We start from the raw sequence: 15,184 nt of genomic DNA on the forward strand, positions 1-15,184 counted from the left end.
GTTTAGTTCACAGCCCTCATCTGTCTCCTCCACACACCTCACCTCCCAAACACCTCGGCTGCCTCCCCCCCTCCCCCCTGGTGAGCTGCATGGACTCAGAGCCCTCCACATCAAAGGGCTCTGCCACCACCGACACTATGACCCCCCCCCCCCTCTGTGACGACTGGCCAGGTTAGGAGACAGAAGACGACACCATCTGGCCTCGATGACTACCGACCGGTTGCCCTCACATCACATGTGATGAAGGTGCTGGAGAGGCTGGTCTTGGCCCGCCTCCGACCGCAGGTGAAATCCTCACTGGACCCTCTGCAGTTTGCGTACCAGCCCCGTGCACCAGGAGTCCATCAGCCTGAAGAACCTTCTGTCAACAAACGATTGATCAGCAGAAAGGTGACAGAAATGTCACCGTGACGACCATCCACCCAAAAACAGGATTCATCCATGTCTCTGATATCTGGATCAGAGTCTGTTTATGGTGAATTCAATTATTATTATTATTATTATTAATCATCACCATCAGACAAACTGCAGCTTTCTAAATATGATGCAGATTTAAAAAGTTCACTCCAGGAATCAACTAGTGTAACAAAAGGTCTACAGCTGCATGAAGGTGATTTTAAGGGGTTCAGTTTTCAAATTAAAAAGCACCAATGAAGCATTTCTGGCTAAAAAAACCACAGATTTAGATCATCAGTTCTCTCCATAAGGTTTCTCTCATTGTCAAGAGGATTCACTAAGAAACTGATTTTACATTATGATTATTATTTTACATAAGGTTTAATTAAGGGATCGTTATGGGTTAATTAAGGGATAGTTATGGGTTCATTTAGGCTTAATTAAGGGATAGTGTTAAAGAAGCCCAGTCGGTTGGCTGTAAGCTCCTGAGGTGCTGCTCCCTCCGGAGTCGCCTGGTTGACGCGCTCGCTGCAGACTAAGCTACCTGTGAGGTGTGGTGCATTCGACACATCACAGAGACCTTTGTATGATGATCTGTAGCTCGTTTATTCTCGTCGTGGAAACAATGTACACAAAGGTCACTCTTTCCCACAATGCAGTAAATGTGCATATCGCGCTCAAAACCGTTTGCCCTTCCGGGGTCAAACACCTGACGAACACAGCGATTTAGGGACTTATATACCTGAGCCCAGGACAGGAAATACAGCGCCACCCAATGTACAAACAAAGAAATACAGTGGTATTTATAATCTCATATTTGGCTCCAATAGATAGTTATGGGTTAATTAAGGCTTAATTAAGGGATAGTTATGGGTTAATTAAGGCTTAATTAAGGGATAGTTATGGGTTAATTAAGGCTTAATTAAGGGATAGTTATGGGTTAATTAAGGCTTAATTAAGGGATAGTTATGGGTTAATTAAGGCTTAATTAAGGGATAGTTATGGGTTAATTAAGGCTTAATTAAGGGATAGTTATGGGTTAATTAAGGGATAGTTATGGGTTAATTAAGGCTTAATTAAGGGATAGTTATGGGTTAATTAAGGCTTAATTAAGGGATAGTTATGGGTTAATTAAGGGATAGTTATGGGGTAATTATGGGTTAATTAACGTTCAGATGTGTCAGAGTGGAAACGTTTAGATTTTATAAACAACAGAGTTTAGTTTTTATGTTCCGTTAGATGTTTTACTTTCATGTAAAAATCCAGCAGATAAAAATCAAATCAAAGTGTCCCATCAGCTGTGAGGTCACAGGCGTGGTGTCTCCTGACGTGTCTCAGCAGCAGCTGACAGTCCGGACTCGAGTATTCACACTGTTGGCATGGAAACGCCTCGCCGGTGTGATGACGCCGAGCGTGAAGATCCAAACTCTTCTTCTGGATACTGGGACCAATCAGAGCAGAGTACGGATATTATGAACCAATCACAGCAGAGTACGGATATTAAGAACCAATCACAGCAGAGTACGGATATTAAGAACCAATCACAGCAGAGACACATGATGAACCAATCACAGGTGGGGTTACCTGCTGTAGTCACAGTGTTGACACCTGTATGGTTTCTCCCGACTGTGAGTTCTACTGTGTCTGAGCAGAGAGCTGCGATCTATCGAAGCATACGGACACTCTGTACACCTGTACGGCTTCTCACCTGGAGAAAGAAAGAAACAATCAAAAACACACACACTACAGTCAGCTGACAGCTCGCTAAAGGGGTGTGTTACCTGTGTGAGTACTCAGGTGTGTGTGTTACCTGTGTGTGTCTCTCAGGTGTGTGTGTTACCTGTGTGTGTCCTCAGGTGTGTGTGTTACCTGTGTGTGTCCTCAGGTGTGTGTGTTACCTGTGTGTGTCCTCAGGTGTGTGTGTTACCTGTGTGTGTCCTCAGGTGTGTGTGTTACCTGTGTGTGTCCTCAGGTGTGTGTGTTACCTGTGTGTGTTCTCAGGTGTGTGTGTTACCTGTGTGTGTCCTCAGGTGTGTGTGTTACCTGTGTGTGTCCTCAGGTGTGTGTGTCCTCAGGTGTGTGTGTTCTCAGGTGTGTGTGTTACCTGTGTGTGTCCTCAGGTGTGTGTGTTACCTGTGTGTGTCCTCAGGTGTGTGTGTTACCTGTGTGTGTCCTCAGGTGTGTGTGTCCTCAGGTGTGTGTGTTCTCACGTGTATGTGTTACCTGTGTGTGTGTGCTTGTGTGTTACCTGCAGGGTTCATACACATTTTGACCAATGGATTTCCATGACTTTTCCATGAATTTTAACCAAATTTCCATGACCAAACATTATGTGAAATCTCAGTGTATACATGAAAAAGTGAGAAAATGTATTTAAACTAACAATGAGAATTCCAAAGCATACAGTCTACCTTAAATGACACAAACGAATGAGAGACAATAGTTTGATTAAAAGAATAAACATTTATAAACACTCTGGTTGACAGGCGTTCATAACACGGACACATCAATGAGAGCTTTAGTAGGTAGCAGCATCCAGCTAGTGCACATCTTTCATTGAACCCCGTTACTGTACGGCTGTTAATATGCATTCAATCCAGTGAAACTATTTAAATGAAAAACGATCATCTACTCTAATAATATCTGATCTACACACACCTCTGCATTACAACCTGCTGACATGAAGGTACAGGAACCTTAATCCTCATTACTTCAGGGTTCAGAGAGCAGCGTGGGCCTGTTGGTCCACTGGCTGTGGTCATCACAGTGAGATGAGGACACGTGAGCCCTTGTTGCTGGACTTCATCTGTAGCATCCCCTGAATATCAATGTGTTTAACACACTGACAGCAGGAAGCTGTACTCACGTCTGTTTAGACCTCCACCTTTATCCAGGCCCAGCTCCACCTTTATCCAGGCCCAGCTCCACCTTTATCCAGGCCCAGCTCCACCTTTATCCAGGCCCAGCTCCACCTTTATCCAGGCCCAGCTCCACCTTTATCCAGGCCCACCTCCACCTTTATCCAGGCCCAGCTCCACCTTTATCCAGGCCCACATCCACCTTTATCCAGGCCCAGCTCCACCTTTGTCCAGGCCCACCTCCACCTTTATCCAGGCCCACCTCCACCTTTATCCAGGCCCAGCTCCTCCTTTATTCAGGCCCAGCTCCTCCTTTATCCAGGACCAGCTCCACCTTTATCCAGGCCCAGCTCCACCTTTATCCAGGCTCACCTCCACCTTGCTCCACCTTTATCCAAGGCCCATCTCCTCCTTTATCCAGGCCCAGCTCCACCTTTATCCAGGCCCAGCTCCTCCTTTATTCAGGCCCAGCTCCTCCTTTATCCAGGCCCAGCTCCACCTTTATCCAGGCCCACCTCCACCTTTATCCAGGCCCAGCTCCTCCTTTATTCAGGCCCAGCTCCTCCTTTATCCAGGCCCAGCTCCACCTTTATCCAGGCCCACCTCCACCTTTATCCAGGCCCAGCTCCTCCTTTATCCAGGCCCAGCTCCACCTTTATCCAAGGCCCAGCTCCACCTTTATCCAGGCCCAGCTCCACCTTTATCCAAGGCCCAGCTCCACCTTTATCCAGGCCCAGCTCCTCCTTTATCCAGGCCCAGCTCCACCTTTATCCAAGGCCCAGCTCCTCCTTTATTCAGGCCCAGCTCCTCCTTTATCCAGGCCCAGCTCCTCCTTTATCCAAGGCCCAGCTCCTCCTTTATTCAGGCCCACCTCCACCTTTATCCAAGGCCCAGCTCCTCCTTTATTCAGGCCCACCTCCACCTTTATCCAGGCCCAGCTCCTCCTTTATCCAGGCCCAGCTCCACCTTTATCCAAGGCCCAGCTCCTCCTTTATTCAGGCCCAGCTCCTCCTTTATCCAGGCCCAGCTCCACCTTTATCCAGGCCCAGCTCCACCTTTATCCAGGCCCAGCTCCACCTTTATCCAGGCCCAGCTCCACCTTTATCCAGGCCCAGCTCCACCTTTATCCAGGCCCAGCTCCACCTTTATCCAGGCCCAGCTCCACTCACATCTCATCCTGCATTGAGCTGCGCTACAGACAGCCTCCTCTCCCTGAAGCTCTGTGACCTCATCATCTCTTCAGTATCTGGGCCTCATGTTTCGTGGTCATGAAAGTTATTCTGACCATGAAATCATCTCATTCTACTTTGAGTTAAACAAACAACCTGCCAGCAGATGCGCCGGTGTTCCGGTTTAACGTTAACGAGTGACCGCGTGAACTGAACCGGAACACGGGGTGGGGGGGGGGGGGGGCGTGTTTCATCACGTTACGTTTTTTCCTTCTAAATCGTGACAATGACGAACGTTGACGGTCGATAAAGTTCCGCATGCAGCGGACGTTAACTTAACCCAGCAAGTCTGAACGGTAACGGAACATAACGGAACTCAAACTGTAACGGAGGGAAATGAAGACGCTGTACACATCTGAACGCTGATTGGCCGAGACTCCACACGTCAAAGATGTTCTGTTGAGAAGATCACCACATCACCTTTGCTCCTCGTCTCACTGCAGTCTGAGAAACGCCGGCTGGCCACTCAGCGTAAATGAACGACATGAAAATATGAATATAACAAATTTCCATGACTTTTCCAGGCCTGGAAATAACCATTTTTAAATTCCATGACTTTTCCAGGTTTTCCATGACCGTACGAACCCTGTATCTGTGTGCGTCCTCAGGTGTGTGTGTTACCTGTGTGCGTCCTCAGGTGTTGCAGCAGTGAGGCCTTCAGTCTGCTGCTGTAGGAACAGGTAGGACAGGTGAAGGGTTTGTCGTCTCCATGAGTTCCCAGGTGACGCCTCAGAGTCAACTTGGTGGAGAACTTCCTGTTGATAAAAAAACATCACAGCTAAAGCAGCCAATCATCACCCTGCAACATGTAACGCACCTGGTTCAACTGACGTTGAAGTGTCAGTGTGTTACCTGTCCTCTTCTATGATTAGTCAGTTTATGAGGCCCTGTGGAGTGGTGGATTGTGGGTAATGTAGTTACCTGTGGCACAGAGAGCAACAGAAGCCCGTCTGGTTGCTCTGCTTCTTTTCTCCTTTCTTACTTCTGCTTTTCTTCTTCTTCTTCTCTGTGACACTCAGCGGTGAATCCGTGAGGTGTCTGCTGGTCTGACTGGGAACCAACACAAACACATACTGGTTTGTCATTGGCTGGAGGTCATGTGACCTTCTGCTGTCAGATGAAGATAGTTTCAGTCGTCTACCTGTCTGGACGATCTGCCTCCGTCCCTCCTGTTCGTCCAATCAGGCGGCTCCTCCATCCGTCTGGAGGAAAACAAATCAAACGTTATTGATCACTGCTTTGATTATCAGTAACCAGTCGGTAACCAGTCGGTCAAGTTGAAGGCATTCAGACCTGAGTGGCCTCCGTGTGTTTGTTGGTGAGCTCTTCGTGAGGCTGAGGTCCTGAACCTCCTCAGACAGACCGGACAGATGAACTTAAGAGACGCTGACGCCTTCTTCTTCTTCTCCTGTTTCTGTTCCTCCCTCCTCCTCCTCCTCCTCCTCCTCCAGTGAGGCTCCAGGGGGGGTCTGGAGGAGGTGGGAGGAGGAAGAGGAAGAGGAGGAAGATTAGGAGGAGGTTTGGCAGCTGAGATGCGACACAGCCCCAAAGTCATGAGGTGAGCGGACTGTGCCATCTCCTCCTGGGTGGCGGGGGGGTCGGCGAGAATAGACAGATCCACTGAAGCCCCCTTTAGAGGGAACATGGAGGACTCCTCCTCGAAAAGAGTGCTGACCTGCACAGAAAAATGTATAACTTCAGACATATACGGAGTAAATTAGCTTATTATTAATGGATATAACTCGTCACTTTGGTTTGATGGCTGCTTGACGGCCTTGTTAACATATAACACGTTCTCATGTCTAAATGTTAACATATAACACCTTCTCATGTCTAAATGTTAACATATAACACCTTCTCATGTCTAACATATAACATGTTATCATGTCTAAATGTTAACAAATAACATGTTATCATGTCTAAATGTTAACATATAACACCTTCTCATGTCTAACATATAACATGTTATCATGTCTAAATGTTAACACACAACACCTTCTCATGTCTAACATATAACATGTTATCATGTCTAAATGTGAACATATAACACATTCTCATGTCTCAATGTTAACATATAACACGTACTCATGTCTAAATGTTGACATATAACACGTTCTCATGTCTAAATGTTAACATATAACATGTTATCATGTCTAAATATTAACATATAACACCTTCTCATGTCTAAATGTTAACATATAACACCTTCACATGTCTAACATATAACATGTTATCATGTCTAACATATAACACCTTCTCATGTCTAAATGTTAACATATAACATGTTATCATGTCTAAATGTTAGCATATAACATGTTATCATGTCTAAATGTTAACATATAACACGTACTCATGTCTAATTGTTAACATATAACACATTCTCATGTCTAAATGTTAACATAACACATTCTCATGTCTAAATGTTAACATATAACATGTTATCATGTCTAAATGTTGACATATAACACATTCTCATGTCTAACATAGAACATGTTATCATGTCTAAATGTCAACATATAACATGTTATCATGTCTAAATGTTAACATACAACACGTTCTCATGTCTAAATGTTAACATACAACACATTCTCATGTCTAAATGTTTTACACATAACATGTTCTCATGTCTAATGTTAACATACAACACGTTCTCATGTCTAAATGTTAACATATAACATGTTCTCATGTCTAAATGTTGACATATAACACATTCTCATGTCTAACATAGAACATGTTATCATGTCTAAATGTCAACATATAACATGTTGTCATGTCTAAATGTTAACATACAACACGTTCTCATGTCTAAATGTTAACATACAACACGTTCTCATGTCTAAATGTTTTACATATAACATGTTCTCATGTCTAAATGTTAACATACAACACGTTCTCATGTCTAAATGTTAACATACAACATGTTCTCATGTCTAAATGTTAACATATAACATGTTATCTTGTCTAAATGAGTCTGTACTAAGTCCTTGTGTTCATGTGTGTGTGCATTTCAGGTGTGTCACCTCACACGTGTGTGCAACCTGAAGCCCCCCCTCGCTGCTGATGTCACAGGTGGGCGGGCTCATGTTGTCCAGCATGTTGTAGAGCAGGAAGTCTTCGTCCTCATCGCACTGCTTCGACTCTCCGTTCAAAACGAACTGATAGGGCGACGCCCCCTGCCGGAGCCCCATCTCCTCTCTGTCCACAGCCCCGACCCCTCCGCTGCCCTCCCCCAGGTACGTGAGCATGGGGGGACGGTGCCTGACCTGCAGGTGGCTGCCGATGGAGGCCTTCAGGCCGCAGGTGAACTGACAGAGTTTACAGCGATAAAGCTCCACCATAAAGGACTCCACCAGCCCCCCCGACAGACCCTCTACCGCCCCACAGTACAGACTGGAGCTCACAGCCCCGCCCACCAGTTGCAGAGTCACAGGACTGATGTCCCGGTACCGCTGCTTCACAGACGACATCACTGAAAGCAGAAGACATCGTGACAGATACCAGTTTATATAAAGTTTGATTGTAACCAGTGTGATCAGAATAAGCTGCACTTTTAACCATAAACTTAAAAACTTGAACTTTAACCACACCTTGTAAACGAGTTTGAATGTTTGACCTGATTGATACGGAACTCTCTGGAAGTCCTCTAAGTCCCTCGAACCCAAATCCAACCTCCCTTTTCACAACGACCTGTGGCTCTATATCCGACACATGAACATTTCAAATCTCTCACTTTAAACGGAACGTTAGAGGCACAGCTTTAATAAGACACAGACCGTGTTTAACGCAAACACTCTTTTTGATCTTTGTGATACTTTCTCAACTTAATGTGGTGTTTGTCTCTTCATCTGCTCTCACTTTCCTCTTGTTTTTCCTCACTGCAATACTCAGTAATTGAGTACCTGAGTAACCTCAGTAACCCGAGTATCTGAGTACCCCAGTCCCAAAGTACCTGAGTACTTGAGTACTTGAGTACCAGAGTACCAGAGTAACTTCTTTTTTTTAATTGATTTAATCAATGTGCAAACTCAAAAACAAATAAACAAAACAAACCCAATAAACCCAGAAAAAAACAACACTTCATGAAGGTAGCATCACAGAAAGCTGACGAGGCTAAGATGATGCGAACATGACCAAACTTTTAAAATACTGACAGGAATCAACAGCGTACAGTCGAACAGAAGTTGTGAAGTATGTGGCAATAGTGTGTTCAAAAAATCCCTCAGCACCAATACAAGAGGTCATGATCTGAAGCTACAGGTACAACACCAGCCTGGTCCACGGAAACCTTTTTTCTCTAGTAGAACACCACCAGTATGGAACAGCCTGAGTCAAGCAACAGATAGTGCCTCGTCAGTCAACGCATTTAAGACCAGTCTAGGGAGAGAATGGCAACACCACCAAAGCCAACACCAACACATATTTTCCTACTAATTCACCGTCCAGTCTCACGTTCTGCATTAACACATCTAACAAACCTTGAGACTCAACTATTTACGGTTGAGGATCAAGCCATCACCTTGGTTTCGGGTCTCAATACTCTTAAAGGGTACCTAATGACCTTTACTAAAGATAAATTATGCTGAGATTATGCTAATTAAATGCTAACATGATGCTAATTCAATGCTAACACGGTGTTAGCAGCGAACTAACCGGAGCTTTTCAGCCGAAGCTAACAGTTTTGGCAGAAGCTAACCATCCGGGTCTTCAGCTTCATGTCTGCGTCATGTTGTCGTCGCGTGAGGTTCAGGTGATTACAGGTGAACTGTAACTCTCATCTGCTGCTCGTGCTGCTGCAAATACACCGTGATGTTTACTTCCGCTTTTCCTCCGAGCCGGACCCTACGTCACATCCGGTCACTTCAGTCTCTGGAAACATCCGGGTACTTCCCAAATCCAGTCAATAAGAAACAACAGAAATACATTAAAACTAACAAAACAGGGCAATATAAACAAATATGAATAAAAATAGAGAAACGTAAATAAATAATATGAATAAAAAGAGAATATCTAAATACAAATATTTATATTAAATAGATCTTTGGTTTGTAAACTTTATTAATAGATATATATTTCAATAGATTTGTGAAATACGTCCTTCTGGTAAAGAATCCAAATATAACATGTTCATAAAATAATAATAAATCTTTGAAAACACATTTTGAAACATTTCCCAGAACTCTTTAGTTTAATAATCACAATAATCCTAACAATAATAATAACATAACAATAATTACCAATTACCGGGGTACCACACTACTCAGCCTCCCGGGGAAGGCTTATGCCAGGGTGCTGGAAAGGAGGCTCTGACCGTTTATCGAACCTCAGATCCAAGAGGAGCAGTGCGGATTCCGTCCCGGCCGTGGAACTGTGGACCAGCTCTTTACCCTCGCAAGGCTTCTGGAGGGGTTCTGGGAGTTTGCCCAACCAGTCTACATGTGCTTTGTGGACTTGGAGAAGGCTTTTGACCGGGTCTGTCGGGGGTTCTTGTGGGGGGTGCTGCAGGAGTACGGGGTACCGGACCCGTTACAACGGGCGATCCGGTCTCTGTACGACTGCAGTAGACACGTTCCCGGTGGGTGTTGGCCTCCGCCAGGGCTGCCCTTTGTCACCGGTCCTGTTCGTGACTTTCACGGACAGGATATCTAGGCGCAGCCTGGGGGCGGAGAACGTCAGGTTCGGGGGTCTCTGGATCGCCTCTCTGCTGTTTGCAGATGATGTGGTCCTGTTAGCCTCCTCGGATCGTGACCTCCAGCATTCACTGGGGCGGTTTGCAGCAGAGTGTGAAGCGGCGGGGATGAGAGTTAGCACCTCCACATCTGAGGCCATGGTGCTCTTCAAACAAATCCTGTTTAAAACACTTTAAAACACCCAAACTCAGTCCCAACCGGGTTGGACAGCTTTAATATGGTCCGAGGAACCAGAAACAAACAACTGAAGTCGGCTGATGAGCAAACTCTGACATCTATTGATAAAACAACTGCAGAGAATAGCGACGAAGAAGTTCATGTCATGGCGGCGGCAGCACAAGAGCACCTGGGCGGCGTGAAAGACTCCCTCATTCTTCAAGAGATACGAAACGGTAACCAAGCTCTCTCCAGTAAACTCGACTCTAAAACCGCAGAAATTAACCAATCTATCTCTGGAATGAAGACGATGCTGGATACACCGAGCACCCGCAGAACCGAAGCGGAGAACCGCATTAGCACAGCAGAGGACCAGCTGGTGGGCCTAGATTCTGGCGTCCAAAACCTAAGTAAAGAAAATTACTTTTTACTGGAGAAAGTCAACCAGCTGGAAAACTACAGCCGACGCAACAATAGTTCACAGTTAGGACCCAATAGCAAGACCACAGGAGACAGAAGTTGATATAAACAGGTTTTATTTAGCCTGAATAAAGAGGACAGGAAGGTGTGGAGCCCGTGGTCCGACACCAGAGAGTAGGCAGATCGACGATGTGTGTAGTCCGTTTAACACAAGGAGGGCAGAGCGGCGGAGTGTAATCCGTTTAACACAAGGAGGGCAGAGGATGCCCCGGGGTTGAAGCGGGTGAACGACTGTACGACCTGACAACCCCAGACTGCAGGACCAGAGCTTATATAGTGTCAGGGGAATCATTAGTGGGCCCTGAGTCCGGTGTGTCAGGCTGCAGGAGGTGATCGGCTGGAGTGTCCTCAGCTGTGCACAATCAAGGGCGTGGCCATGGGAGGTGTCTGGAGGCAGAGGACAAACAGAGCACATGGCACACAACAACAAACAGGACACATGAGGAGAGGAGATCAGGGGAAACACACAACGGGTCAAACAGGGATCCTGGATCCTGACAACGTGTCGTTAACCTGAAGGAGAAGTGCGAGGGAAACGACCCTGTGAACGTTTTTACCAAGTTGATCCCAGCCACTCAGACAGAGCATTTCACTGAGCCGCTGATCATAGAGCGAGCACACCGAACTCTTACACACCGTCCACCTGCAGACCAGAGACCGAGACATGTATTGATCCTGCGCATCGCCACACAGAGGTCCAAAGAGAACAACGGCCCCGTCATGTACGAGGATGAGGCTGTTGTTGGTTCCTGACCTGAGCGCCAGCTTGATGAAACGCAGAAAGGAGTTCGACCAAGTTAAGAGGGAGCTTCGATCCAAGGACATCCCGTTTGCCCTGCTTCATCCTGTAACACTGAGGATCACGCTAAATGGACCTGTTAAAAGGAAGAGAGTTTTGATACACCTTAAAAAATTGCAAACAGATATCGCTTTTTTACAAGAGACCCATCTTACCACACAGGAGCATAAAAAGCTGAGATGAGAATGGGTAGGACACGTACTATCATCATCATTTCACTCGCAAGCCAGGTTTCTATTTTAATGAATAAAAACATTCCAGTGACAATTGGAGAAACTATAATTGATCCATCAGGCCGCTATGTCCTAGTTAATTGCCAAATCTACTCGGAACCCTGGACACTGTTAAACTTATACGCACCTAACTATGATGGTGAATCCTTTATTCAAGATATTTTTATGAAGGTATCAGGGGGACAACAAAACATACTTGTAGGAGGCGATTTAAATTTTTGTTTAGATCTTACATTAGATAAATCAGCAACAACATCCAAAACAAAAGCAGCTAAAACTACCTTATCATTTATGAAAGATCTAAACCTGACTGATGTGTGGCGACAGATGCACCCTCAAACTAGAGACTATTCCTTTTACTCCGGCCCACACAACTCTCACACCAGGATTGACCTATTCTTATTGTCAACACAGCTAATTCATAGAACACTACAATCTGAATATTTATCTAGGATGCTGTCTGATCATTCACCTTTGACCCTATCTATTTTTATGCCAGACAAACCAGCAAATCAATGTAGATGGCGTCTGAACCCTACTCTCCTTCACAGACCAGACTTTTGCCAGTTTATTAGGGGCCCGATAACATTGTTTTGTGAGACAAACTGTGACTCCTCCCCCAATAGTTTCATATTATGGGACACGCTAAAAGCTTATCTAAGAGGACAAATAATATCTTATACAAAGGGTATCAAGAAGAAATATATGGCAGCGATAAATGAGCTACAAGCAGATATTTTGAAATTGGAAAAGGAGTTTCAACAATCTGGGTCTAAAGAACTTTACCAACGGCTGGTTAACAAAGAATTTAAATACAATACATTACATACCTACAAAGTTGAAAAAACCATTTTACGAACCAAACAAAAATATTATGAATTGAGAGAGAAAGCTCACAAAATTCTGTCCTGGCAATTGTGAACAGAGGAAAGCTGAAGGTTAATTCATGCAATTCAAACTGAAACGGGTGCAATCTCACACAACCCAACAGAAATGAACGACTCATTCAAACAGTTTTATACAAAACTATATACATCAGAATCACCAGAGGATCGATCTAAGATCGATGAATTTCTGTCCACTAGTGAATTGCCGAAACTCGGCCACGAAGACCAAAAGAATCTTGATTTGCCCTTCACCCAGAAAGAAATTGAAAAGGCCTTATGTTCACCACAACCCAATAAATCACCAGGAGAGGACAGCTTCCCTCCTGAATTCTACAGAGAATTTAAGGACTTACTCACTCCCCTCATAATGGATGTGATTAACTTAGCATCCAAAACTCAAACTCTTCCTGAATCATTCTCCACTGCCATAATCACTGTGATTCACAAAAACAATAGAGATCCATTAAAGGTTCCTCTGTTCGACCCATTTCCTTGTTGAATTCAGATTATGAATTGATTTCCAAAGCCCTGGCTAACAGGCTTGGCCAATATTTGCCAAAATGAATAAACCCAGACCAGAGCGGCTTTATTTTGAAACGCTCATCAGCCGATAACTTGTGCAGACTCTTTCATATTATCCATCGAACTAAATCTAAAACTGAACCGAGTGTAGCTGTAGCATTAGATGCTGAAAAGGCCTTTGATCGGCTAGAGTGACTGTATTTATTCAAAGTTTTGGACAAGTTTGGATTTGGCCATTTGTTTATCAATTGGGTGAACAACCTTTACCATAAACCCAGAGCCAAAATTACCACAAATGGACAGACTTCGACAGCATTTCCCTTGAGTAGATCGAGTCGACAGGGCTGCCCTCTGTCTCCAGGACTCTTTGTCTCCAGGACTCTTTGTCTCCAGGACCCTTTGTCTCCAGGACCCTTTGTCTCCAGGACTCTTTGTCTCCAGGACTCTTTGTCCTGGCTATTGAACCACTTGCTGAAGCAATTAGACGGGATCCAGATATAAAGGGCTTCAGAGTGGACCAAATAAATCATAAAATGAATCTCCTGGCAGATGATGTAATTCTGTATCTAACAGACCCGATTAACTCTCTCACTAAATTACAGACGCTACTAAACACCTATGGTGCTATTTCAGGATATACGGTCAATCTGGAAAAAAGCGAAATTATTCCACTCACAAACTTCGATCACACTGAATACCAACAAACAACTCTATTTAAGTGGCTCCCGAATATTAAACATCTAGGAATAATTATAGATAATGATCTTAAAAATTTGTACAAACTTAATTACCTCCCATTGCTGAGTAAAATCGAGGACGACCTACGCAGATGGATGAATCTACCCATTACTCTAATTGGTCGAATAAACTGTGTGAAAATGAATATTCTCCCGAGGTTGCAGTATCTTTTCCAGTCCTTACCCATTCCATTACCTCAAACCTTTTTTAAAACCCTCAACAAACACATCAGGCAGTTTCTATGGAACTGTAAAATGCCAAGGGTGTCAATGGAAAAATTAACATGGGATTATAATCCAGCAGGTTTTGGACTAGCCAATTTGAAGAAATATTATTTAGCAGCCCAGATGAGATATATTTTGTCATTTTTTTACGGTGATGCTGCCCCCTCCTGGATAGAAATTGCACTTCATCCTCTGAAAGAAGAAACCTCCAGTGATTTTATTTATAAATGGAACTCCAGAACCATATCCAAGAGGACAGACAATCCGACTTTGAAACATTTTATTGAAATATGGTATGAAGTTAAAAACACCTCTAAGACAAAATGAACTTGTGCCCATGACTCTACGTAACAAGATTCTGGAGACTTGGCATGACAGAGGAATCCAGTATCTGGAAGACTGCTTTGATAAAGGACTCCTCATGCCTTTTGAAGAACTGAAGAGAAAGTATTGCCCAGTAGAACCTTCTTTTGTTACCTCCAGTTAAGATCCTTTTTGAGAACCAACCTGGGCCCTGGAAGGACTCTACCTGTGTTAACTAATGTGGAAAAGTTGCTTCACCAGGGAAATGTGTACAAATGTATTTGTAAAATGTACTCCATGTTGCTGAACAAGGGCCCAAAACCAGGATTACACAGATCCAGGATGAGATGGGAATCAGACTTGAATATAACAATTGATGAAGAACTCTGGTCAGATTTGTGCCAGAACAGTTTGTCAGCAACAGTTAATGCCCGGTACAGATTTGTTCATTATAACTTTCTTCATCAGCTGTACCTCACCCCACAGAAGCTTCATCAATCCAAAGCTGAATGTCAGAAACGTGTTTCAGATGTGGTATAGAGGTCGGCTCCTTCCTTCACTGTACCTGCTTTGCACGGAGGTGAGATCCTCTTGGTATGACTTTTGTAATACAATAACTAAGATCACAGGGTTACCTTTCCATTAGATCCTGAGCTCTGTTTACTGGGAAAC

The 15,184-nt window shown here is 44.4% G+C and overlaps 1 protein-coding gene across 3 annotated transcripts; it reads right to left on the bottom strand.

Moving 5' to 3' along the window:
* Window positions 1-998: 998 nt before the first annotated feature.
* Window positions 999-9,289, bottom strand: LOC306789371 (uncharacterized protein). 3 transcript variants are annotated; one of them, XM_079285293.1, is made up of 8 exons: window positions 9,177-9,289; window positions 7,504-7,952; window positions 5,777-6,158; window positions 5,625-5,685; window positions 5,405-5,533; window positions 5,105-5,238; window positions 1,981-2,104; window positions 999-1,837 (listed from the first exon to the last, which is right to left on the bottom strand). In XM_079285293.1, the coding sequence occupies exons 2-8, from the start codon at window positions 7,948-7,950 to the stop codon at window positions 1,678-1,680; spliced, it is 1,437 nt and encodes a 478-aa protein (XP_079141419.1). In that variant the 5' UTR covers window positions 7,951-7,952; window positions 9,177-9,289; the 3' UTR covers window positions 999-1,677. The 3 variants fall into 3 exon arrangements, with proteins under 3 accessions (XP_079141419.1, XP_079141420.1, XP_079141418.1); XM_079285294.1 differs by having other exon boundaries at window positions 9,134-9,281; XM_079285292.1 differs by having other exon boundaries at window positions 8,071-9,281.
* Between the last annotated feature and the right edge of the window lie 5,895 nt (window positions 9,290-15,184).

Source organism: Melanostigma gelatinosum, assembly GCF_949748355.1.
Source record: "Melanostigma gelatinosum genome assembly, chromosome: 15".
NCBI classification, from domain to species: Eukaryota; Metazoa; Chordata; class Actinopteri; order Perciformes; family Zoarcidae; genus Melanostigma; species Melanostigma gelatinosum.